This window comes from Phragmites australis, chromosome 23, assembly GCF_958298935.1.
Source record: "Phragmites australis chromosome 23, lpPhrAust1.1, whole genome shotgun sequence".
Classification (NCBI taxonomy): Eukaryota; Viridiplantae; Streptophyta; class Magnoliopsida; order Poales; family Poaceae; genus Phragmites; species Phragmites australis.
This window is the reverse complement of record NC_084943.1, coordinates 443,602-470,840: the sequence shown is the minus strand read 5'-3', so window position 1 is coordinate 470,840 and position 27,239 is coordinate 443,602. Positions and strand designations below refer to the sequence as shown.

The 27,239-nt window shown below is 45.4% G+C and overlaps 3 protein-coding genes across 3 annotated transcripts; 2 read left to right on the top strand and 1 right to left on the bottom strand.

Moving 5' to 3' along the window:
• Positions 1-14,469: 14,469 nt before the first annotated feature.
• Positions 14,470-15,697, top strand: LOC133906558 (protein GL2-INTERACTING REPRESSOR 1-like). Its single transcript, XM_062348499.1, has 2 exons — positions 14,470-14,954; positions 15,066-15,697. Exon 2 carries the CDS (start codon positions 15,086-15,088, stop codon positions 15,443-15,445), a length of 360 nt encoding a protein of 119 aa, XP_062204483.1. The 5' UTR covers positions 14,470-14,954; positions 15,066-15,085; the 3' UTR covers positions 15,446-15,697.
• A 4,790-nt stretch (positions 15,698-20,487) lies between these two features.
• On the top strand, positions 20,488-21,970 carry LOC133906477 (transcription repressor OFP13-like). The gene has a single exon (XM_062348400.1). The coding sequence runs from the start codon at positions 20,602-20,604 to the stop codon at positions 21,607-21,609; it is 1,008 nt and encodes a 335-aa protein (XP_062204384.1). The 5' UTR covers positions 20,488-20,601; the 3' UTR covers positions 21,610-21,970.
• A 3,166-nt stretch (positions 21,971-25,136) lies between these two features.
• LOC133906604 (transcription repressor OFP8-like) lies at positions 25,137-26,306 on the bottom strand. The gene has a single exon (XM_062348556.1). The coding sequence runs from the start codon at positions 26,303-26,305 to the stop codon at positions 25,604-25,606; it is 702 nt and encodes a 233-aa protein (XP_062204540.1). The 5' UTR covers position 26,306; the 3' UTR covers positions 25,137-25,603.
• Between the last annotated feature and the right edge of the window lie 933 nt (positions 26,307-27,239).

Below are 27,239 nucleotides of genomic sequence, written 5' to 3'. Positions count from 1 at the left end.
TTCGAGATCGTGGTATAGCTGCTTTGGAGTGCAGCACGTAGTTCCACCTAAGGTAGTGGAAATCATATCTAGAAGGAGGAACAAGGCACACTTTCGTCAGACCAGTATCTATGACCTGGTCAACAATAAATTCGAGACCATGTGCTGTCGCAGATATGCTTCAGGGTATCGCGTGGGGGACATCGTGCAACAATGTCAAATTGGGCCTCACGTGGTGAAGTACACATGCAATAAGCCAAAACTGCATCATATCCCATACTCCCATGTCTTCGCCGGTTACAGGGACATGAGCGGCAACGACAAATCACAGTACGTATCATCATACTTCACGATCGATGCAGTAAGGAGCGCATAGCTTCCAAAGATGCGTTCCTTCAATATCGGAAGCAACTACAAAGCGATCGAGAGTCCTAAGTGGGTACCTTATCCCCAAGCATGACACACGAATCCTGGAAGGCGTAGAGCCACAAGGCTACAAGGTGACATGGTTGTAGCAGATACTGTTGACGGTCTACACAAGTGCAAAATTTGCAAACAAACTGGCCATGACAGGAGGACTTGCCTGATCCAGTAGTAAACTATCAGGCCATGATCGAATTATATTGTATTAGAGTTGTTGCAATTTAGTTTGTTTGATGAAGTTAATCGCAGACATGGTGGCAGGACACCTCTCCTGCCTAATGAGGCATCACTTCTCATATCTCTTGTGGACCGTTGGCATCTTTGGACGCGCACGTTCCACTTTCCTTTTGGCGAGATGGCTGTAACATTAAGGGATGTGGCCATGCTGACCGGACTGCCGATCAGGGGCGCCTCATTAGTAGTTTCGTGACCAACAAAGAAGCAGAGGAAGAGTTACGTTCAGGGCAGGTAATTGTTTGTTATGTAATGCACTTCATATGTTCTGGTGCTATTCATGCTTCACTAACCCTCTGCATTTTGTAGATTTGGTGTGCAATATGATATGAAGGATGTTGGCCTCTCCATGTCCTGGATTCATGGTCTGCCACAGTTCAGCTCATACCCACCGGAGGCGGACGGGGCTACAATTATGCAGTATTATGAGGTGTACTTGTACATCCTGCCGGGAAACATCATGTTCTGCAACACAGCAGGCGATTATGTCCCCCTCATATTGTATGGTTAGCACGTCGGCTCGTGTTACGTCCTTATGAGCCGATATCTTACAGTTGGTGATCAACTGTGCTAGCTGCTACGTACAAAGGATTGTGTGCCGTAACTCAGCAGTCAAAGAAGAAGGGATCTGTTTCAGACTACTTATACCTGTTACAGCTATGGAGGTAGGGGTACCTTCCAGTTCATCGACCTTGGGTGAGCAAAAGATACTATCCACCCCACACCTACAATGGAGATGCAGATGACATGAGACCTACGATGGGGTATCGGTGGATTCATGCCAGGTTGAGATGGAGTCAGCAGTAAGACCATGTTAACTACCCCAGGTGATCAGTGATCTGGACATCCTCATCGCCAATATCGTAGAGTGGGATCCATGGCATATGACACGAGTGGCTGAAATTGTGGCTAAAGGCCTCATCGCATCCTCTTGTTTGCGTGACTCACACTTATGTGTGACCAGATGCTTCTTGTTGTACATGAACAACGTGGAAGTATATTCTCCTGAGCGTGTATAAAGGCAATTTGGGTACCGACAGTTGGTTCCAGTACCTCCCTCACGAGACGCTGAACAGGCGCACGAATAAGTGTGTTATTGTACGTACCATTATTACCTTAGGTGATCTATGTTAAGAAATTATAATTGTTTATGTCACGTACAGGAGGAGCACACCAGGGACCGCAAACATGCAGGACTGGTCATCCACTAATGCCAAGCACATAAATAGGTGGACAGAGTCAGTCGCGGTGGATGTCAATATTCATGCTGGACAATACGACGACGGCATGTACTGGGGGAGTACCTTTCGTGGTACCGTTTGCGCACGGGTGCCACCTTAATCGGTGGACTTGTAGAGCCACCCCTCAGACCCTTCCCCGAGGATCGTGCCCGCCTTCTTCATGTTGTGTTAAGTGATGCGATACTTCTAACGAGTTTCATTAGTTAAACCTATATATTATTGACATGGCCCTCATCTTATACAGACCGAAGCGGCGTATAAAATGCATACGCAGACGGAACAAGCTTGTGGGAAAGCAAGCGAGTCATCAACATGAAGGGATTGGAACCCTCTCTGGGACTACATGAGGATGAGAGGGTCTCACTTGCTGTCCATGTTACGTGGTCTAGCTGGTTGTGCCCCGCGTTCGAGGGGATATGACCTACCAGCCATGGACCTGTCTTGTGCCTCCCACAGCAGGCGCTCGTCCAGTGCACGTGAGGAACCCATTCGGGCATAGTCGCGAGAGGCACATTCGGCTACGGAGCATCATGTATCACGTTCTGGTGCTAAAGTCGAGGAGTGCACGGAGGCTCCTGAGCCCGAGCAGTGTACACTGGGTTCGTAGCCCCCGCAGTGGACACAACCTCCTCAGACTACGATGACACCTCCGCCTATAGTATCAGCTCATCACGAGATATCATTGACTCCATGCAGCAGCCGCCTAACTGGAGCAGCCCACATGATTTTGACTGGGCTTCTGCAATGCAGGCTGGTATCTTTGCCGAGCTTCCAAGCAGCCAATACCCTCAATATCCCGATGCACCTGGGGTTCACAGTGGTATCAGTATGGTGAGACTTCGCAACACCGGACTCCATTGGAGCACATACTACAGGCGTCCATACTTCTGTATGAGGATCCTTCATCATGGTACATGTAGGACCGAGTTAGCGGGTCTAAATACATGTTCGTTGGGGGTCCAATAGGACACGATGATGACGATGACAAGTAAGGGCACATGTGGCAGGGGCCAGCGTAAGCAGCTAGGATGAGGGCCACATACATGCTAGACGTTTACACTCCTGGGGATTGTGAGTCATCGTTGAGTAGACAGTGCACTTGTACTTATTCATGACACATGTATTATTCATTTTATTTTCGTAGTCATCTCTATTATGTTTTATTCACTGTATTATTAATGTAATTATTTTTAATTTATTTAATATTTATCAAATAATTATGGTACATAAATTTATTTATTACTTATTTATTAAGTATTTTACATATTAATTATGATATTTAATAATTATTTAATGTTTCTTAAATAATGAGGGATTCGTGCTTTGGTGCAGAACCAGAATGTTGTAATCAAGGAGCAATAAATCTATGACAAGATCTTCTAGTACAGGCTTTTTATAGACACCTACAACGATCGATATAGCATTAAATGTCTCATTGTAGGTTGTGTATGGAGGGAAGGATGATCTTTTAAAGGAGAACAACCTAATCTAAGCTATGTCCAAATTGCATGCAAGACTCTTCTATTCCACATTAACCGCTCCGCTCCAATATGTAACCACTAACGACCTTATGGCCCTCTTGCATGAGCAACGTCAAATATATCTCAGGATGTACGAACTAGCTGACCAACCTTCTATACTAGGTTTCTCTATGAGGCAAAAAAGAATGACGATGTTGCTCGACCAGTATGCATCCCACATCGAGGTTCATCATTTTCTATTTGGCCATCCTGCTTATCTTTTTTCCATTGATTCGAAGCATTCTCGAAAGATGCTGAGTTGATCAACAAAGAAATCCTAAAATTTTTAGCGATGTATATGCTCTTCGGCAGGGGTGTGATGCCCGGTTCACGTAGAAGATCAGCGAACCTAATGGGTACAAGAGCGCCTTCTACTATTAAACCAAAAAATAATGAGGTCGATGAGGATGATGATTTCGTGCCACAAATGTCTCGATGTTCCAGCAACAATACAAGAGAAGGTTCAAAGAACACTTCAAGAGGATGTTCATACACCACCTCAACATGGCGTATGACCAACAATAAAATATGACATGTTCCTACCGTGACAGCTCAAGATGACGACGAGAACAGCGATTTCATACCACAACAACCCCTCCCTTCGAGGCCTCCATCTCCAGAGGACTAAGGACTCTAAAGATTATGGTGGATTTGCTTCTACCCATCCTCACAACTTTCAATCATCACCTCGGCGACGATAACAATCTTACCCTGATAGCATGGACTGGCACAACTAGCATTCTTTCACTAGTTTACATTACTACTTTCCACTGTCATCTTAAGATGATCTAGGTAATCAACAGCTATGCACTATACATCTTGAGATCAATAATACAAGGGGGAATATTGCCACTACTATATTTTAAATTGTGCATCTTCAAACATGGATAAGTGTTAAGGCTGCTCATAGCCTTTGAGACTACATGGTGAATTAGGAATTTTGAAATGTACATTTAAATTAGAAAATAATTTATAATTTTGTCAATAGTTGGTAATCGCTAACATTAATGTGCTTAGGTTCAAACCATGACATATGTTCATACCTATGTTTTAACTCAGCCTTTAGACAAGAAGTGACCCGAACTTTAAGCATAAAATGATAACATTTCTATCCTGACTCTATCTTTAGACACGAAGTAACCACATGACAGAACTTTAAACATGAAATGACAACACGCCTCTTTCTATCTCTATCGACGGATGTTACGTGACGCAGCCGATTCCGGTATAAAATAACAAACACGAAGTGTTATGTTACGCATCACTTCTAGATATAAAATGACAGCATCAAAGTGCTCGTAGCCGGTACAGGCCATATTCGGTACACGAGATACCGAATACGCTATATTTGGCACCTCATGTGCCGAATACACCTGATTTTCGGCATATGAGGTACCAAATATGAGCTACAGTGCCATATTCAACACCTCGTGTGTCGAATATGGTCGGACCCGTGTTTTTTCAACGTACAGTATCAGTTTTCGGTAAAATAAGATACCGAATACGGATGCTAAAATTATAAATACAATAAGGTTATCTATTTCGATAAATACGGTCGCATATATTATCTAATTTTAAATTTTGGCCGTATACATATATGTATGTATACGTACACGTATAGATAAATGTACATACTCATACGTGAGACTCACTTAAACTATAGCTACAGTAATTTGCCGTTTAGAATTGCTCCAATATTATGTAATAGATTCGCGCCAACTCGATCGCAGCAGGGGCCTCCAATCAGGTGATATGCATGCACCTGAACATCGTGTGCCAACTCAACTGCATGCAGAGTGGTAAGATGACGTTGCCAGATTGCCCGGGTGGGCCTCTCCCTCTCTCTCTCCCTCTGGCTCTGAAAGCTGCTGGTACAGATTGGTTTTGCATTGTCAGGCCCGCATGCCGTGGGCCCTGCCGCTATGGCAGCACCATGCTGTCCTTCGCCTTCTCGGACGGACACTTGTGTGGTTTTTTAATAATATTGTTTTGTACGGCAATTTCAGAAATATTACACAATTCAAAAAATATAAAAATAACCCACTGTTGCTCATCCAAAGAGCAAAATCTAACTTTCACTGTTCAGAGAAAAAATTATATTTTCACTCATCGTAACAATGAAAAATTAATTCTGGTTTTCGCTATTTGGATGAGCGAAAGCGAATATAGCTTTTTTTATGTGTGTGGGTCATAGTGAGAAAACAAATTTACGGTAGACCGTTGTGTGAAACTCCAAGTTGTCGCTCTTTGGGAGAGTGAAAATTACCCACTGCTGACTCATGCGCGCGCTCCTCGCCTTTAATTCGGCTGTCGATCGTGCCCGCCCGCCACCAATACGCATTCAACCGACTTGGAGAGCAAAAGAAGAAGAGGAAAGAAGAGGGAAGAAGAATAGAAGGAAGAAGGAGGAGGATAGGAAAGAGAAGGAGGGAGGGAGAAGGGAAAAGCAAACAAAGGAGATGGAAGGAGGAGGAAATAAAAAAAAAATTAGCATGTTTTTGTTTGTTTAGTTTTTTTAGTTATGTAATTTTAATTAGATATTCATTACTTTGGTTAGTATCTGGATCCTTTTCCTAGCTTCTTCTCGATCCATTTCGAAGTGGCTAATATGCAAAGCGCCTTTTCGTCACAATAATTTCACATGCATTACATCTTGTTTACAGATGATAAAGGAAGCCTTGATATTTTGTCTTCCTGGTCGGTGGACCCTCCCCATGCATGACAAAATTCATAGCTTTCCTTCGGTTAGATGAGGAGCTTGCATGGTTCATAGCAGGAAGCATTTCCTTTACTTTTCTCATGTTCCCGGATGAAACATACGTGATCACACAGCTAAAAAATCCCTATATATATCATCTTATCGCTGTCATTTTCTTATGAGCCGACAGTAATAGAGTATTACTGTTGGTTTGTATCAAAGACCGATACTAAAAATCTATTTAGAAAGAACCGACAGTGATAATTGATTATCACTACCGATTATTCTTATGAAACGACAGTGATACTATTATTGTCTATCTTCTTATGAACCGGCAGTAAAACTTAATTATCACTGTCGACTCTAACCACGAACTAATAATGATACTATCACTATCAACCTTTCTTATGAACCGACAGTGAAACTTGACTATCACTATCGGCTCTAGCAACAAAACGGCAGTGATAGTTCGTCAAGTATCACTGTCGATTAGTTTTACAAACCAGTAATAATAATGGATGATAGTTTATCTTAAGAAATCATAATTTTTTTTACATGAAGTTGGATGAGAACAGACTTTATATAAAAATTATAGCTATCGATGAGATCTACAACTTTGTAGTTATTTTTTTAATTTGAGATCATTTAAATGCTAATATAAGCATAACAAAGCTTCAAGAAACAAGTATCAAAAGGAAAACATATCCGATTATCATCACTGGTACCTGGTGGGATGGTAATGACGATCGCTCTCTGAGAGATCCCAGGTCTGAGTGCCACTAACTGTATGTGCACGTATTTCGCGTGAAAATCATGTGACTTACGACGACGTGTGCAGGGGTGGTCAGGTGTAAAAAATAGTTTTTTTGGAAAAAATATCGATTCGGAGACTAACTATCACTACGGGTTTAAGGTTTCATCCGATAGTGATAATCACTTTCACTGATAGCTCTCAGGTCGATAGTACTATTACTATTTATTACCTGCTGCTAGCTAGAAAACTAACAGTGAAGTTGATTTACCAACTGACAGTAAAAAGAATTTCTGTAGTAGTATATATGTGAACGGGCAAGCTTACAGAGTCCATCAATTATATATTCAGACATCAAAAAAATTGGGCTATTTTGTTGCTAGACTGATCTCGATGATAATCTTTCTTGGTAAAGAAAAAATTACTGATTTGTCACTCTTAATAAATACTAATTAGCTGCTGAGGCTGACATCTAGGCCGGTCTAAATCTATGCAACTAGGTTTAAATGGTAAATTTACTGTCACTCCATCTTTAAGAATGGCAAATCTGTAAATCTCTCCTTGGTAAAGTGGTAACATCACATGCGACACAGACACGTCTTTGTTGCTAGCTAGCTATACGGAATACAGTATGTATTTCGTCTTCTCTCGGTTGAACATATGACGAGGAGGGAGCATCTAATACTTGTGTGTTACCTGGAGACCATGACGAAGCGTGAGTGCGGATTGCGGCGGCTCCGGCGCTGTCGACGTCGGCGGCGAGCGCGAGCGCACACTGCTCAGGCTCAGCAACTGCCAATTGGCGATTGGCGATTTCTTTTTCTCGTTTTCCATATATAATAATATCCTGAACATGGGACGCGATCGCTTCGGACTGTGCTAATCTGCTCGCGCTAGGAGGGCAGCTTGCCAACCTCTTCGATAGTCTAAAACTTTAGAAACTTTTTCCCTTCATAACTTTTCACTTTTAGAACAAAGTTTCGAGAAAAAAAACCAAGAAAAAGTTTTTTAAAAAAAATATCGAGAAAAAGTTTTATGTGAGCCGCGAGCTGGAGTGTTATATGAACCATGCGTAGTGCGCTAGTTGATAGCTCGCGGACGCGCGCTAATCAGGATTTTCGGTTTTGGCTTCGCTTCATGGGCTCTTCGTGTTCGCCTTTCACCTTTCAAAAGTGGAGGCCCAGGTGTTGGGCAACCCAGCCCAAATAGTTACAAGGGCCTCTTCTTGGGCCGGAACGGCGACCACGGTGTTGGACGACCCAGGTAAACAGACTCGTGTTGTGCTTTTGCCAGTTGCGGCTATGGCATCCAGGGATGTCTGCCGGGAGGAGAGCAGAAGACGACGGCGTTGCCTGACGCCTTCGTTTGTGCACCTCTGGTCCAGCATATATCTCCAGCGGTTCCATGGTCTTCTTCCACTGTACCTTTCTGACCTCTTCGTTCATGCCGGAGTCCAGGTACAAGCAAACTCAAATCTCTCTGTAATCTTGTGCACTGCTGTTGATTGCCACTATGTTGAGCTCTTTCATGCTGCAAATAATCTATCTCTATTTGCACTACTAGATTTCTTGCATTGGGTTCGAGATATTAGTTTCTGACCATTTCTGTGGGTTTGTATGCAGTATGCCATGTGTTCATACATACTCATCTTGTCCAAGTTCAGCTACCTGTGGTACATTTATCACAAGAGTAATTTTGACAAGAAATAAAGTACTTGAATTCCCTTCCCTTTTATTATGCTGCAGTGCATATTTTAATAGGCCTCATTTCCATCTTGTATTAATTATTTCCATAGACAGTACTCCTTATTTTCTTGAGTTCTTTGTATTTGTGTTGGAGAGATGATATCGATGCGATTTGATCACCCGCGATAGTACTGGTTGCTGGGTTAATTCAAGCTTTCCTGGTCAAAGATTTACAGCTTCTTCTTCGTTTTATATACATACGGTCTTTACAGCTCTGGCCTCATAAAGGCCGTTGCCCATTTTGAGGAAAGATGCCAACTTAAGTGCTAGCGTCGGACTATCCATGACTGACGGTGGGATGGCAGAGATGCACAGAGCTTATAAATATTGAAGTGATTCGTAGTTCAGTGGAGACTTACAAATTGTTGAATTTTTAAGTGATGCAAATATACCGATTAGGGTACCACAAAATGTAAAACAAAAGGTATTCCTAAGACACAACGAACTACACAGAATCGATACACTATCATAAGTTTCCAAAATATAGGAAAAGGTTTCCATCTCCATGCCAGATATATAGGAAAAGGAAGAACTGGGTCCCCGCTCTAAGGTCAACGGCCGTGCACTGACCTCACAGCAGGATAAGGAGGCGGCCATGTCGAGTTTCTTCTCTAAGTTGTTCGGATCGCCTCATCTTCGGCAATCCACCCTGTGCCTACAAGCATTCCACCACGCTGGCTTTGACCTAGCAGAGCTTGAGGTGCTGTTTCTTGAGTCCGAGGTGTGGGAAGCTATAAAACTCTTGCCGTCGGACAAAGCACCGGGACCGGATGGGTTCACGGGTCGTTTCTATAAGGTGTGTTGGCCGGTTATTAAAGATGCCATCATGGAGGCTTTACAAGCGGTGCATGGCGGGGACGGTAGGAATCTCAACCTACTGAACTCGGCTCTACTTGTTCTCATCCCCAAAGCTCTGGATGCCAACCACCCGAGGGACTTCAGACCAATTAGCTTGGTCCACAGCTTCGTGAAGCTTGCTACTAAGATATTGGCCAACCGGCTGGCGCCCCGGTTGCTGGCCATGGTGTCGGTGAATCAGAGTGCGTTTGTCAAGGGTCGTTGTATTCATGACAACTTTCTTATGGTTCAACATATGGCGAAATACTTCCACAAGCAAAAGTTGCCTCGGATCCTCCTAAAGTTGGATATTACAAAGGCCTTCGATTTGGTTTCTTGGTCATTTCTTTTGGAGGTACTTTTGCATTTGGGATTTGGCTCTCGATGGATGAACATCTTATGTTTGCTACTTTCATCCTCCTCAACCCGTGTTCTCCTGAATGGGTGCTCGGGGATGGTCATCGTACATCGTCGAGGCCTCCATCAAGGCTACCCATTATCGCCGATGCTCTTCATCCTGGTGATGGATGTGCTAAATTCCCTCTTCCTCAAAGCTGCAGAGGAAGGTCTTCTGTCACCTTTGGCAGCGAGGGGATTCGGTCACCACCTATCCTTGTACGCGGATGACGTCGCTCTGTTCCTGCAACCAAGCGCCCGGGATCTCTCTTTGTCCAAGGCTATTCTGAGTTTCTTTGGACATGCTTCTGGGTTGCATACAAACATGCTAAAGAGCTATTTTGTTCCCATTGGTTGCAGCGAGTCGAATTTGGAGCTGGTCGCCTCAGTCCTACCATGCCCGGTTGTAACCTACCATGTAGGTACCTGGGCCTACCTCTCTCTGTTCGCAAGTTGCGAAAGACGGACCTACAGCCACTCATTGACAGATTTGATGACTTGCTGCCTGGCTGGAAGGCCGGCTTGTTGACCAGCATTGGTCGCTTGGTCCTGGTGTGCGCGGTGCTCACTGCCATACCGATATACATGCTTCTCGCTCTGGATATCCCGAAATGGGTGATCAAAGCTCTTGATAAGAGGCGGAGAGCATTTCTTTGGAAAGGGCAAAAGGAAATTCAGGGTGGTCATTGTGCAGTTGCCTGGACTCATGTCTGTCGGCCGATGAAGCTTGGAGGGCTTGGTATCCACAATCTTGATATCTTGGGATGGTCCCTCCGGATGAGATGTCTCTGTTTGCAAAAATCGCTACCAAATAGGCCCTGGTCGATGCTCAACCTGGACATACCCACCAAAGTGCAAGCGGTGTTTGCGGCGTCCATGATATCCGAGGTTGGAGACAGAAACTCGACTCTCTTTTGGTCGTATAGATGGCTGTTTGGTCACTCTCTGAAAAATTTGGCGCCGGACTTACTTCCTTTTGTTGCGAAAAGGGCGGTCGGCAAAAGGACGATTTATGCGGCCTTGCAGAACCAGGCTTGGCTTAGAGACATTGGTGCAGCTCTGAATGGGCTGGCGACCTTGCAATTCCTGTAGGTGTGGGATGTTGTTGCGGGCTTTCAGTTACATGAGGGGATTCTGGACCAGCACCGCTGGACCCCGATGGCTTCCGGCACGTTCTAGACGCGTTCGGCCTACTGTCGTTTCTTCACGGGTGCTCTTACCTTCGAACCTTACAGGAGGATTTGGAAGATGTGGGCTCCGCTGCGAGCCAAGTTCTTTGTCTGGTTGGTGACTCTGAATAAATGTTGGACAGCGGATAGGCTCGAGCGGTGCGGCTTGCAGCACCCACCGAGCTGCCCGCTTTGTGATTAGGTGGAGGAAACGGTGCAACACCTGTTGACTGATTGCATTTTTGCTAGAGAGATCTGGTTCAAAATGCTACAACGGGTGCACCTGGGGTATTTGACACCAACGCATGACATCACAAACTTTCAAGCTTGGTGGCGTCGCGCGATGGAACAAGCTCCCAAGGAGGTCCGCAAGGGTTTCAACTCGCTAGTGATTTTGGTGGCATGGTTTATTTGGAAGCTGCGGAATCGATGTGTGTTTGATGGAGCTCATCCCTCAATTGATGGTCTTCTAGTAGACATTCGTGAGGAGGCTTGGTTGTGGTGTCTAGGTGGAGCATCTCAGTTGCGTGTCTTGCTAGGTTGACCTACACTTCTTGGTCGTACTGAGTTTATGACGCGCTGTTTCACCTCTAACTAACCCGGCCGTTGGAACGGCATTGTATTTAAACTCATCATCGAGTTCTCCTTGTTCTTAATATATTGACACGTAGCTCTCCTGCGTCGTTCGCGAAAAAAAAGTTTCCAAAATATTGATACACTACACTGTTGTTTGTACCATGGCTCAAATTCTCAGTTAATATGTTGATGTCATGGTTGAAACAATCTTGCATTATTACTACTTTACCTGATGAGTCAAAAACCTCACTACTAGAAGTGGGAACAATTGTTGAACTAATCTTGTTAAATTGGGGGATAGACCTAGTACTTTGTGTCTTTGTTGAGTGAAACTGCATATCTAATTTTGAAATATGTTAGTTGTTTTGAATCTTGATCAAGTGCGATCTCTTCTACAGCCACCAAACAGATCCTAGCTGGGTTTTTTTTTTTTTGGAAAATATATCTTAGCTGAATAGCTGTAAATATTTCATCTTTCTGGTGTTTTATATGTAACAGATCTTTTCACTATATATTTTTAGAGAAAAGATCAATTTCGTGATAGTCATCAAAGAGTGTGGCAGTTCCCTAACCCTCGTCAGTTAAACTGCCAAATTCTCCTGCACAAAAAAAAGATAAAATTGTAAGCCCCTCAGAGATGTGAACTCTATGCTGTTCTGTTAGCATGTGAAGAACTGCACTTGTTTTTGCTATATGTATGCATATATATTAATTTTTGTAACTAGGATATTCATAACCATGGTTCAGACAACTCTGGTGAAATTGAAATGTAATTCAAAGCTATCAAGAGAGAACATTAAAGTGCTCTGCTTCAACTGTAGCTGATTTTACTGCATAAGAATTCAAGATCTGACTGTCCTTTACTTGGTTTACAATATTTGAACTTAAAGGCAAACAGATGAGACGTCTCGATGGCAAAATCATTCTCAGGGAATGCCACATGGCATATATCCACATATGACTATCAGGTCAGAAGTGAGTATCACCTTGTGTGGGTCCATTTGTGGGTCAGTCTTCGCTATTGCTAACTTGACTTGGTCCTGACTGAAGTACAGTAAGATTGTGAGACAACTCTTTCAGTTTCTGCTGGATCCATCCAATCCAGTGGGTAGGATCCCTTCTAGAAACTAATCAGGTGAGCGTTTTGTTCTTGCCATTGCAAACTATTCTAGGGAGAAAAAGTAAGAAACCTTGAATAGCCGTATTGCATAACGCTCTTTCGTCTCTAAAATATGTTGCATTATGATCCCTCAATCATGCAACCGTATTCCTTGATCTATTTTCCTTCAGCAAAATGTCATGGTCCAATAATTGATGATGGAAATGGAAAGGATAGATCATGTATAATAATTAATTGAAGGTTTTGACGTCCCCCCCCCCCCCCCCCTTATGTTATTAACGTAGAAAATATCCGGAGTCAGCTTGAGAGCTATTGACAATTTATGAACCGCTAATCTAACGAACTTGTTAAAGATGTATATGATGCTTCAAATAGACAAATCACAGGAAAACACACGAGATTTTTTATACAGGTTCGGACCTCTTTAAGGATAATAAACTTATATTATGTTTATCTTGTATTGATTTGACGACTCTCTTACTCGATTTCGGATGTCTTTTGGCTTTTAGAAAGGCTTGTGTGACTTATTCGATCTCTCCTCCGCAGGGTCCTCATGCTCCATATATATAGCGAGATGTCGTACGTCCTCTATAGTCTTTCTTTCCACTTTTGAAGATAAACTTCTCTGTTTATAGGATGTCCTGTGTACATACGAGTAGTTTCCTTTTTATCTAAAAATCTTCTTCCCAGAGACAGAGATATGCATCGAGAATTATAAAAAATCCTAAAATGCTGAATATAGTGGTTATCCCATAGTCATCGTCAAGAGCTACGAATAAAACGTCAGGTAAACAGGATGTTTCTGCTGGTACTTTTCCACTAGATATCTTTTAGTTTAGTTAGTTTCGAATCATCAAAAATTAATAAGAATTTTGTATTATTAATTTCTAGGTTCCCGTCTTTGTAAAAAAATTTGAGTAGAGGGAGGTCTTGACCTTCTGCAGGCCAAGTTATTCAGAATTACTCTTTGCTTCTCTAGCTCTTGGGGTCTGTTTGTTTCAGCTGGAGATTCTGAAAAGCAGTTTATAGAAGCTGGATTGTGAAAAACTGGATTGTAAAAAGCTAGATTGTGAAAAGTTTTTATTTTGTAGATTCAAAAAATTTTGATGGACAGTTTAGTAAAATAGACTTTCATAATCTATTAAAAGCTGAGAAAAACCAGTTTCTCAGATTCTCACAATCCACCCAGCAGATTTTAAAAAGCTATAACCAAACTCTCTCTCTATTTTCTTTCTTTTTGAGAACTGTAAAATCCTCTTTGATTAAACGATCTCCTCAAGAAATGGAAACAGCAGTACAGTTTTACTAATAAGCTCGTAGTGAGGATTGAAATAAATACGCAATGCGGTTCTAAATGCCTTGTTGGTTAGATGTCATTTCACAAGTTGCATCTGCGCAACATCTAAAGTATTGAAGCTCATTGAAGAGCAGACGGCATTGGAAGGATATAGGCTGCAAAGGCATATAAGTATGCACGACTTGGCCGGCCTTTTACAGGCCCTATATATATTGAACCTTGAGAAAAAAAGCTTTATATTTACCTAAAGTGGCACATCTCCTATTTAAGATCGATTGATTCACGTAAGCAATGGCTCATCGATGCACATTTACTTCTTTGCTAGATGGTAGAATCCTTCCATCAGCTGCGGCCATAAATCTTATCATAAAGGGCATTCAAGGTGCTAAAACTATATGCAGCTGCTGCCAACAGTATGGTGTAAAATTACATACAGGTACTGCCTGCCAGCGGCACGGTGTAGTCGTAGAGGGCAATCCAAAAGGAAGAGTAAATTTGAACCGGTTGGGTGTAATGCCTTCATAGCTCATGCCATGGATGTCTCTGATTTACATTTTTACTGCAGGCCAGAGCATGTTGGGACAGAGTAGTTTGGTCCCAGCAGCTGAAAAGTACCAGAACATGATCTTTGTCGATTTAAACATGATCTTGGAGGACACATGAATCTCACAGAGGCTCACTTTATGATCGTCCAGACTAGAATTATGCTGCAGGATCACACAGAGAGAAAGGAAGCGAGCAAGGCGTGGCGAGATGTGGAGGAGATAGCTAGGGAGATGAAGGAAAGAGGGAGAAGACGACGTGGGGGCCTTGTTGTCTTGTATCCATACCAAGTAAAGAGAAGCATTGACCTCTCCCCTACATGGCATCCCCCTGCCCTCTATAAATTCCTAGCCGCTCAACCAAATACATCAAAGCTCATCTCCTTCTCTCCTCTCCTCATCACAACCTTGAGGTGCAGGCTTCAGGTAACAGCACTTGTATTTGCTCTGTGTTCTTGCTCATGCGTTTTCTGCTTACGAGACACTTAAAGCTTGTACCTTTTCATTGATCTATCTAACGGTGTTTGTGATCTTTAGCTGGTTGTGCGGTGTGCACCATGAGCCGGAGCAACGGCAGGGGCAGCCGCGGCGTGAGGAGCGCGAGGCTGGAGCTGCAGCTGAACCTGTCCCCGCCGGCCCCCGTGGGGATGGAGGTGGACGGCCACGACGACAGCGACTCGTCGTCCCCCAGCTCGTGCGTGTCGTCGGACGGCCGGAGCTCGAGCAGCGGCGGCAGCCCGGGGGGCAAGTCGCCTATGGTGATCGGCGCCTGCACGCGGTGCCTGATGTACTGCATGGTGGCCAAGAAGGACTACCCCACCTGCATCAACTGCAAGCAGCCCTGCCTCGTGGACCTCCTCCACGGCGGCGGCGGCGGCAACGTCGAGGACGACAAGAAGCGCGGCAAGCGCAAGTGAAGAAGAAGATTCACCGGCGCGGTGTGCCCGTCCAGTGGATGCTCATACGGACGGTTAGCTCAGGAGCTGACGGCGGCGCAGATCTCGAAGCACGGGGTGGTGGAGTGACCGCCGTTGGATCATCCACTGACAGGCTTTCCTCATTATTAGTAGGCTAATAGCAGCTTAGGTTCCCGTAAGTTGTTAACTAGGTTGTTATGGGTTGGCATTGCTCGTGTTTTCAGCTGTAATCCCCAGCTTAGCTGAAGAAATGCAAGGGAACTTTAACTATGCAGATGCGAAAACATTGCTCGTTAGCCGTTCTTTTTTAATTTTTTGAACGTACAAACAATCTACAATGCAACGCAATGATCTTAATTATGTTTGCTCCAGCTTGGTGGACTTCAACTCTGCAGCTGAGCTGAAGCAAATGGAAACATCGTCATTACACAATGATCAATGATGTGTGGTGTGATGAAGCGCATGTAAAATCTGAGCGCATTAACTAGAAATGCAAGAGAAAACAGAGATGTCATGCCTGTTCGTGCAATGCAGCAGCTGAGGACTTGAATTGGGCGTATGCAGGCGTAGGTGCAGGGTAGTAACAAATCAGAATGAATGCGCGCGGTTGGGGGAGGAGCAGGAGCCATGGCGTGCGGCGGTGCAAACGACGCTGCGGTGCGATGATGTAGCTCGTCGTCGATCGCAGAAATCCAGCGGCGGTAGGAGTCGTACAGATCGCTCCTTGCAGCTCCAGCCACCTTTATTTATTTATTTATTTCGGCTCTGCCTGCCTGCTTGCAAGTGCACCATAAAAGCACCGAACAATAATGATACGCCTCCTGCGGCATACGTATGTATGTATATACGCCTGCCTTCTGTGGCATACATACGTATGTATGTATGTCTCTATGGTATGGGCGTCCATCGCAATTGACCGATGCCTATTTGCGGCCCACAAAACTGCATTGTCCGTCGGTGACGTGGAATCGTGGGTGTCAAACTTAACATCAGTTCGACCACAAATGATTAGTTTTGCACATATGAATATAAAGTACTAATTCTGGCGGTATTCGTTAGATATATAATTGAACCACGCACGTATGTAGCGCATGCATCCACGAGGGAAAATGCGTGTGAATTCGGGTCAAATCATACAGCTACAGATAACAATCGTTAATTATTTGAAGCCAATAATGAGTTGCAATAACAGCATGATCACCATCACAGAATCAATCCCGCAGCAGCATTCGCAAATCCGCATTGCCATTGTCATTCAGCGACTGATCCAGTTGAGTTTTCAGACCCCCTCTGACTATGATCTCAAACTCTCAACACCATCTCGATCAGTACCTGCGCTACTCGGCATATTCAGGCAACCAGAGAACTCAACACCATCTCGATCAGAACCTTTAGCATCGCAAGTTAAAACAGCAACCCCGTGGCCATGGCTATCACACCTAGTTTCAAAAGAATAAAATCAGATACATTTCACATATATATTAAAATTAAATTTAATACATACGATAACTTCATAAGTGATAACATAACAGTGTCATAAAACCTAAATTTCATATATTCAATTTTATAGCTGCGGGAGTGGTGGATGGTTGCGGAGACAGGGGAATCGTGGTGGTGGTTTTCAGCCTGGCTCAGTGTCGTGGGCGCGGCGGTTTTGACCCGCAGTTGCGGGTGCGGTGCGCCGGAGCGAGATTGAGCGCGAAGGGAGCGGGAGCAAACGGAGTGGAAGGTTGAGCCTGATAGGCAGACCCGACTTACTGGTGAGAGAGCGAGTTGAGGAGTGTGCTGGACCGACAGCAAGCAACGGGCATGACAATATCACAAGTCAGATGGATCCATCGGGCTGATGCCTGAAGGTGCCAAATACGTTAGTTGCACAGTCGTCGTCAACTGACTGCACATAGATCTCTCTCGGTCCCTTGTATCATGGGGATTGCATGTCTCGTCGCCTCTTCCGCGTGAGTCCATCACCATCTTTCGAATGCATGATCGATCGCCGTCACGTTAGGCAGCTACCAGACGGAGTTTGGTCGCGTGAATAATTCTCATGTTCCCATCTTCAATTCAAGGGCTCTGTCGTACGTAATTCTAAGGCACAGCAACAGTACTGACAAGTAATCATAATCAGGGGAAAAAGAAACGAGGATTGAAGCAATGTGCATGGTCGCAAATTCAAACATGCATTCGAATCTTCCTTTGCATCTCGTTCATAAACGTTCTAGCTTGGTACTAGTACTAGCCTTTGTCGCCGGCTATTCCGTGCCGTATCCACGGACAACGGATAATGGGGCAGAGAGAGCTTCAAGCTAGAAGCAAAGGACTCGAGTTCTGAATATGCTGCACGAACAGCGTTCAAAAATACACTGCAGGAAGTAGACCAAGGAAATGGAATCTTACTATTACTAATTATTGAGGGTTTTTTTCACAACTTCTATGTTAATCCACAAATGAGACACACTAGAAAAAGAACGAAATCTTAAAAATTCTAAAAATAATAATATCTAACCATCGATTTGATGGACTCTAAATCACCGTGGACAACAATAGCCACTGTATCTAATATATGTTTCTAAACTATCCACCCTGTCATTGTAAAAAAATTAACCCAAAGTATCTCTAATATATGTTTATAACCCCTGCCATTGTAAAAAATTAACGAAAATAATTTCTTCTAAATAATATCAGTTAGTCAGCTCCCTAAGAATTATTTCATTTTTGTGGACGGAGTTGCACTGTGGAACAGAACAATTATGTGCAACATGCAGAATACTATATATAAACCAAGCACATGGATCGATGATGACTCGCGTGGTCAGTCTGACGCGGGACCCAAAATTTAACAAGAAAATCTCGTCGGCAGAACCTGAACTGCCTTGCTACGAGTATTTTGACCCACTGCAAGGATATAGTACAGTGAAACGCAGCATTATCTCTTTTTTTTCCGTTGTTTATGGAGCACACAGATTGCCTGCCCGTGTACTGTACAGCGTGTGCCAGTCAGCTCGGAACGATGAATTGCCCCGCCCGATTCCTGCGGTGTGCGCTCTAGGTAGACCAAGTGGTTCACTGCACCCACCAACCAATCAGATGAGCTTTTAGAGTAGAGCCTAAAAACTCTCTCAAACAGACACGTCAAATGCGTGGAAAAACTCTCTCCAACAAACACGCTATGGCACGCAATATTTTGTCTCACCCTCCATACCTAGAACCTCGCACTGCCACATGTAACAAGTGTTCTCTCGCACGCTATCGACCAAGGTCGTTGTCCTCCCGCTATCTCCCTTCCCCTCTTCCTTCAACCTCAACCGGTGCCCTGAGCTTACTCGTAGCTCGTTCGACCACCCACCGCTCGCCCCACTCCAGATCTCGGAGCGACGATGCCCCTACCCTGAGGCCAGCGGAAGTGAAGGGGAGGCCGCGTGATTGATTCCACTCCTCTAAGCCGTCACTCCCTCACCGGAACCCCGCTCCCTGTGCCATCTTCCCCAACACCGGCCACCGCTCCTTCACCCTCTCGGTCGAGCCTCCTGCACCAAGCTCCTCCACGTCAACCTACTATACAGTGAGCATCACTGGGGTCCCACGAAACTTTGGTGTGCATCATTTTTGTCTCGGCCCATCGTCAGCCCACGATGCACCGACATTGATGCGCGTTTGCCCGATCTTCCGAAAGTAATATAATAAGTTGATTGGTGGAGTTTCAACGTTGATGATCCAAAGGCTCCGAACAGAACAGATCGAGAACTCTCGCAACCACTACACCATGGTTATCAACCATACCAAGACGCGGTTGACCTCGCCAAGAAGACTTTTCCTGCAAGAGAATCGAGAACACAAGCAAGAACATGTAGATGCAATCTGGATATTGCTAATTACTAATGAAGTACTCGAGTTTGGGTTCAGCAAACTGATAAACGGTGAAACTGTCTAAAACAGAATAATCTAAGCTAAACCTGAGCCTAAACTACGACGGCTACTGTGTATATATAGGGGGACGTGAGTAGGTCGACTTAGAGTTGTGCAATCATGAAAAGAGACGTGCACAACCTGGACTCCGACCCTAACACGATTTCAAGACCCGATAGGGTCTAAAACGATGATGCATCACCTTATTCCTTCGACTCTGACTAAACTATAAGAACGCCTAAAACGAACTTCGTATGAGAGAGTTATGCACGTTTTACTGATGTGCTATCTTGAGACTCGACCACGACCACGACTTCGACTAGAGCTCAGCCTTGAGTCCAGGTAGACTTTGCCTTCGAGGGGTGACGTCCGCGTAAGGTTGTAGTGCTTCTCCCATGTTCATAGTAGTTCAATTGCCGTGCACGTGCTCTTATAATTAGACCTTATATGATTTGAGGATTATTAGCGGTATGGACCGTATCCGAAGGAGCCAGTGGCTCATCAGACAGCCTAGCTCCAATATGGTCACTGCTCTCGAGACTGGCCAAGCTGCTGTCGAGCACTTCGGTCGGGAGCAACCTGAATGAGTCCCCTGAGGTGGCATGCATCTGGCAGTGCTCCTAAATGTGGTTGTCGTCCCTATTGTTAGTTATAGAATATTGTTAAAAAAAAGTGAGAAAGAATATAGAGGGTGAAATATAGATGTGTGGTTGGAGTGATGGAGTAATACAGAGGGGAAATCTTTATATATATCAATCCATATGAGATATGAATAGTATATTATAAATATTTTGTTAGAGTTGCTCTTACTCTCTCGCTGTGCAACCCTAAGATCCCCGTGGGTGCATTCATGGGAGGGAAAAATTGCACTAGTATTTTTTTATTTACGTTAAGGTTCATATTGAAAATATGTAAAAAAAATTATAAGATAGATGAGATAATTAATAGATAGATGAATATCACATAAGATAAATAAATATATGAGATAACTTGTATGTCCATATCACTTATGGAGTTGCCTTTCACTGTCTTTGTGCAAGGATCATCACCAGGGGCTCAAAACCGGGTTAGAGGGGTTAATTAAGCCCGTATATATGAATAAAACCATAGCTAGTTGGTGACCCTCCTTCCTTCCATCCCCTCAACTACTCTCTCTCTCTCTCTCTTATCAATTCAAGGCTTCAAGCTCGAGCATTCACTCCATTGGATCATACCATTGCGCTTGAGCACTACACTGACCCACCATCCCAATGGGCAAGAAAGGCCGCCTAGTCTCCATCTTCTCCAGGCTCGTCGACTCCCCCTCCTCCCCCGCTGCCGCCGGCTCGGCCTCCCCGCCGTGGCCGTGGCCATCCTGCCGGAACAACCTGCAGACCACCTCCTTCCGCGCCGACGAGGAGGGGCCCTGCTGCGCGACGGCGCGTGGTCAGGGCGCTGCCACTGCGAAGCTCCACAGGACGGCGCCGGGCGAAATGTACAAGACGGTCAACTCGGTCTACTTCGACTCCGCCGACGACGACGACGAGCAGGACGGGGAGGTCCTCGGGCTCGACGACGACAGCTTCTCGACAACGACGGCGTCGGCGGAGTGGTCGGAGGAGGTGATCCGCAGCCTCGGCCGGACGCCCACCGACCGCTTCTTCTTCGACCCTGGGCCGGCGTCCAACTCCATCCTGGCCGTGGCCGCCTCCTCGACGGTGAGGAAGACGCCGCCGGCAGAGACGAAGACGGTGACTCCCGACCCCGACGACGGCCCCGGCAAGAAGGAGGCGTGCACGTCGCTGGCGGAGGGGAGCGTGGCGGTGGCGGTGGCGGTGGACTCGGCGGACCCGTACGGGGACTTCCGCGCGTCCATGGAGGAGATGGTGGCGGCGCACGGGCTCCGCGACTGGGCGGCGCTGGAGGAGCTCCTGTCCTGGTACCTCCGGATCAACGGCAAGCACAACCACCCCCTCATCGTCGGCGCGTTTGTCGACCTCCTCCTCGGCCTCGCGTCGTCATCACCGTCCGCCGCAGAAACCACAACGGCAACGGCCACGACGACGACGAGCAGCAGCAGCAGCTGCAGCGCGAGTACCACCACCAGCATCGGTGATGCCACCACCACTACAAATGCAACAGCAAAACCGGAGCGATGTGGCGGAGGGACGACGAACGGCGACACTTCTTGCTCGTCGTCGTCGTCTTGGTGCGCCGCGGCTGACGTCCAGGACGTTGTCAAGGAGAAGGCAAGCATCCCTAGTGATGATGAGATCTAGTGGTAGCACCGTACCATTGCTCCGCTTGTTTCTTGAATTACTAACTAATCTTGATGGCTGGTTAGCGTTTTGATGATTAACCAAGCATACAAATTAACGACAATAATGGATAGATATCCCACGATGCTGGTGGCATTACAATCATCTTTGGAATTCCTTCCTCTTTTTCTTTCTCTTGAGTGTGTTCTAGTGGTAGCCAGTAGTAGTGCGTAGTAGGTCAGGTCGAGGGATCCAATGCGATGTATGATACATTAATTGTGTGCATGGGTATCAAAGCTTGTTGACAATTCAATACACACCTCACCTAGCTAGCTTAAGGAACAATTCATGGAGCGTGATGAGGTCTAACTCTTGGCTTGAATGATCGGTGAAAGTGATTGTACTCTCTATCTACTATGGATTAATAGTGTGCATCAAGACAGATCCTGATGCACACTATTTAATTTAATACACCACCGTAGAGAGAGAAGAGATGGTTAGGCAGTCCAGTGTAGCTACATGTTACGTGCACAGTAGAAAGCTAGCCAGGCCCCTTCAATTAGGCGCGAGCGAGCGAGAGGAAGAGGAGAGAGCCCCTTCAATTAAATGCGATCGAAGCAGTTCGTGTATGGCCCCTGCTCGACCTTCAATGGATTCTTGCACAACTGTACGTACAGTACGTGCATGCCAAACTTGTACAGAACTAGATTCAAGTGGTTGCGTTGTATCGATCACAAGGTTAGATCTGCTCACATGCATGTGTCTAGGATCGATCGATTAAGAATAGTATATATGCCAAACTTATGAGGTATCTCTAAGTAGTTATCTTCAGTTACTCTCTTATTTCTCTCGACATACTTTTCAAAAAAAATTATTTCCAATTTCTCATACTTTATAATACTTAGAGATATCTTTTATTTTCTCCCCTTTTAAGAGTGCTAGCTCTCCAAGATTCTTTTCTACGTGAGTAAGATTTCTCTCGATATCAATTTCATCTTCACCTCATCTATTTCTATAACCACTGAAGCTGTTCTGATAAAAATAAGATCTAGCTGCTTATCTATAATCACTGAAGTTGCTCTAAGAGCAAACAAGTAGCCGTACTACTCACAAGGTTAGACCTCCTCACATGCATGTGTCTAGGATCGATCGATTAAGAATAGTATACATATATATACATGCATGTCAGGACATCTCTACTAGTTATCTTCAACTGCTATTTTTTATTTCTCTTAACATATTTTTTTTTTTAAAAAAATCATTCTCAATTTCTCGTACCTTATAATGTTTAAGGCTATCTTTTATTTTCTCTCTTTAAAAACTAGCTCTCTAAGATTTTTATCACATGAGCAAAATTTTTCTCAACATCAATTTTATCTTCACCCTCATCTACTTCTGTTCTCTCTACATACCATAAAATAAGAGCTAACTGATATCTATAACCACCGAAGTTACTCTAAGAGCAAACAAGTAACCGTACTACTTACAGTAGTGTTTGGTCAATCTAATCTAATATTAGTAATACTACTGGAGCACATGCAGCACAGGAGAGTTGGTCGGTCGAGTCTGCCTATCCGCGGATGTCTAGCTCGGTGCTCCCCAATGCAAGAAAAATGGGAAGCATGCATGACACGCGATCTATATAGGAATCCAGTGATAGATGAGCATTACACTTGCGCAAATGCATCAGTTGTACATGTTGTGCGTGACTTAATTACTGTGTACTGTAGCCAATGCACTGTTGTGATTGATGCACTCACTGTTCTTGCTAACCTTTGCCGCCTAAGTAAGATTCTGATCTCTTTTGTTTAACCAGGTGGTCCCTCAAAAGGCCGAAACCGTTTTTTCAACTTCTTACTGGGTGTCTAGCTACTTCCTTGTACATCGTGCATTATCTACAGAACCCATGCATGCATGCATATTACTACTAAAAATGGTCAAATTAACGAACAATAAGCCGTGAGTACCTCCGATCCCCGTGCAGTGGAAAATGAAGATTCTTCCATGGAAGCCGCTCGGATCGCCTACACAGCTAGCTGGGGTCACGGACGGGGAAGCTTCTAAAGCCAGGCACCGCATGTCTTTTTGGCACGGGGAGCCATGCATGCATGCATGTTCGATCGTCCTCGATATATCTGCATCCGTTTAATTTGGACGCACTACATCGCGTAACCCAAGTCATGCATGCAGACTTTTACTTTTCTGTCATTGTAAGGCACGTACCCAAGTCATGTTGCCATCTCCAAGCTAGGCTCGCTCATAAGCCAGTGCTGCCTACTGCATGCTACTCTCTTCTTCCCCGGCCAGCCTGGCTTGGTGAATGGAGATAGACCTCGATCTCCGGATTCAGAAAGCCTCGAGCCCTCATCCCGTTCCAATTCAAACAAGACGAGGAGGGTATATTTTACTACTACACTAGTTGCACTACTACAACTCCTAGTATAGTAGTCCTTTCTGTGCGTTGGCTTTGACCATCTCTTTGTCGCCTGCCCCCATATCCAGGACTGGTGGGCTCGTCTTCTTCCCAACACCGCCATCCCGAGCTCTGTTGATGACCTTGCTCCCACGATCGTCGCTGTTTTTGGACACTGGTCGTCGAAGTTGCACAACACGCTCCTCCTACTCCTTCTATGGATAGTGTGGAAACAGCGGAACCGGAAGATCTTCGATGACATTGTCATGTCCCCAGCAGCGATAGCAACCATGCTTAGTGAACATCTGCGTCTATGGGTTGTTCGCGCACCATCCCCTGTTTTCTTTTCCATCTTCGTCTCTGAGCAACGATCTTTGTACACTCTTCTTTTCAAGCAATGAGAAAATTCAGACTGCAGTTTCCTCAAAAAAAAAAGAAGAGAAAAGAACTCCTAGTAGTATCAGCCAGTGTGAGTGTTTACCCTTTGCATCGGATTTAGGGAAATTAAACGAGTGTGTAGAGTATGCAACAACCGAGGACTGATCGACATGTCTGAGCTGCATTTCCTGGCCCTGCTTGCAGATGAGATGGAACTCATGGAACCATGCATCCATTTTGGTAAATTGGGCGGGCGAGCCCAAAGCAGATGGCCCGTGGGCTACTTATGCGCCTCTGACCCATAAGAGATCTTCACCTCGTTCTTCTCATCACACTATTCTTTTCTTTTCTTTTTTCCTCGCTCGCTGGACACCTTTGTGCTTGCCTCCTGAAAAGCTCCTCTAAGGCTCAAAGCACAAAAAGAAAAGCTCTAGCTAGGAAATGACAAGTATTAAGTAGTAGCACTAGTGCTTGATCCACGAACAAAGGTAGGTCCAGGAAACAGAAACAGTACTCCTCATTTCTTCCAAGTCCAACAAATTATATAAACCACTGCTCCAATCTCGACTTCACTTTCACGAACTACATAGTATTCAGTATTCAATGTGTGCTCGAGACCAAAGAAAGTAACGTCTATGTCTGTTTCACACTTTCACCTTCTCAAGATGTTAGGGCTCTGTTTCTGTTTCAATGATGAATGCATATCAGATGGTTTCAGTGACTAATGTTACTACTCTACAAAGACAGAAACAAATCATTTACGAGCTCGCTGGAAAAGTGCCGTGCATTTAGCAAAAACACCTCACAATACGCCACTAATTCCATGACATTGTTACATAGTCATGAACCTAAATCTACTGGTAATTAAACAACAACTGCTACTACTACTTCAGGGACCTTCATCCAAAACCAAAGGCCGGCCGAACACACTAAGACAAGCACACTGCAATGCAACACTGAGCAAGCTAGCAAGAAAATCACCAACAAAAGCTGAACTGACTGCTAGCACTAGTAAACACAAGGACCTGGTACTAATGCTGCTGCTAGTAGCTTAGTAACTTTTCTTAATTAGCTTTCTCCTTCGAGATCCTATCACCACCCGGTGGCATGCATCACCCTGCACGAGTAATGAAGCACACGGGTGGTGCAAGGATCTCTCGCCATCTCGGGACCAGAACACAGGAGCTCGCTGCCAGCCGCAGGTGGTGAACCAGCTGCCAGTACTCAGTAGTGGTTGTGGTACTCGTAGCCGTGGTACGGCGGCGCGGTGAGCTGGGCGCAGACCTCGGCGAAGGCGGCGAGGATGGCGGCGTGGTGGCGCGGCGCGTTGAGGTCGAGTAGGCGGCGGAGCATCCAGCGGAGGTCGTCCCAGCCGCAGAGCCCCATCTCCACGACCATCTGCACCATGCTCTCCCGGAAGTCGGCGCGCGGGTCCGACGACTCCTTCTCCACCGCCACGCCGACATCCTCCTCCTCCGCATCCGCCGCCGCAGCGCCCATGTTGTCGTACCTCTTCTTCTTCTTCTTGCACTTCCTCTTCCTGGCCGCCGCCGCAGCCCCCGTGTTGGACGTCATCGCCTGCGGCTCGTCCTGCTGCTTCTTGCAGGCGCTGGAGGAGTAGGTGGAGTAGTTGGAGTAGGAGGAGTGGGTGGTGGTGAAGGTGGCCGCGGAGGAGGAGGCGGTGGAGGCGGAGGACGGGAAGAAGCCGGAGGACGAGCGGGAGCTGCTCCTCATCGGCTGCGGCGGCTTGGGCGAGGGCCGGAGGAAGGAGGGCAGCTGGCTGAGCAGCCTCGTGGTCGCCCTTCGCGGGCGGCACCCGCACCCGGCGTCGACCACCGCCACGTGGCGCCACCGGCCCACCGGGAACTGCAGCTGCCTGCCGCCGCCGCTCCCGCCCCGCCGCGCTCTGGTAGACGACGACGACATGGTGTGGCCTAGCTGGCTAGGTGTTGGGCATGTGTGTTTTGTGCGTGACGGATGGACGGCGGGAAGGAAGCGTGGATTCATTCGTATATAGCCGCGGTTTGTTGGAAAAAAAAATTGTATGCAACAGTGCTGCAGTCACTCCTCAAAGACCGTTTAGATGGTCATCATTTGTTATTAATGTAGATCTTAAAACGGTACATAAGATCTACTTAATACTAATTATATATATTATGTATGATAAATTTTCATTTGAACCTTGCTTGTTTATCGCTATAATATTCATATTAGAGATAGATAACGGTCTTCAAAACAGTACGGTAGGAGGAGACATCTGCAGCACGGTTGGGGTGAGATGAGGGTGGGTTAGGAAAGGGGATTAATTTTTTAATCACTGGTGAGTGGGGGTAATTAAGTGATTAATTATCCTTCCTGCTGCAGGCTCCTAGCTTTCCCCTGCTTGGCCATCTCATCATTCCGTTCCCCTGCGGCCTGCGGCTTGTCGATGGGTGTTGACTTTGACCGTCCTCTCCCTTGCACTGACAGCGCAATGTTTACATGCAATGCATGTTCTGCTGCAGCACAGGGCAACAAAAGCATAGCACTCTAGTGGAGTTAGTACAAATCACTGGAGTGGCAGTGGAAAGTTTAGCAGGAATGTATACGGGACAAACAGTATCCTTAGATTTATAAACATATGTAAATAACGTTATCAATCCGGATATGGCATGTAGTTAGGTCATCTTTAATAGTTATTTTAAATTTTTATCTTAAAAATATTATTATAGTATCTCTTATTTTTTTTATCTCTAACTGTTACCTTCACGTTCTTAAAATCAGGCTTTCCTCCAAAAAACCAAGGACAACCCCTGTCTCAATCTTCTTTCTCTTTTCGGGAGCAACGGCAGGAGATAAGTCTTCTCTTCATTCAGCATAT

Coding starts and splice junctions, on each gene's coding strand:
- LOC133906558 (XM_062348499.1), top strand. CDS start 15,086: ATGAGCCGGAGCAACGGCAGGGGCAGCCGCGGCGTGAGGAGCGCGAGG.
- LOC133906477 (XM_062348400.1), top strand. CDS start 20,602: ATGGGCAAGAAAGGCCGCCTAGTCTCCATCTTCTCCAGGCTCGTCGAC.
- LOC133906604 (XM_062348556.1), bottom strand. CDS start 26,305: ATGTCGTCGTCGTCTACCAGAGCGCGGCGGGGCGGGAGCGGCGGCGGC.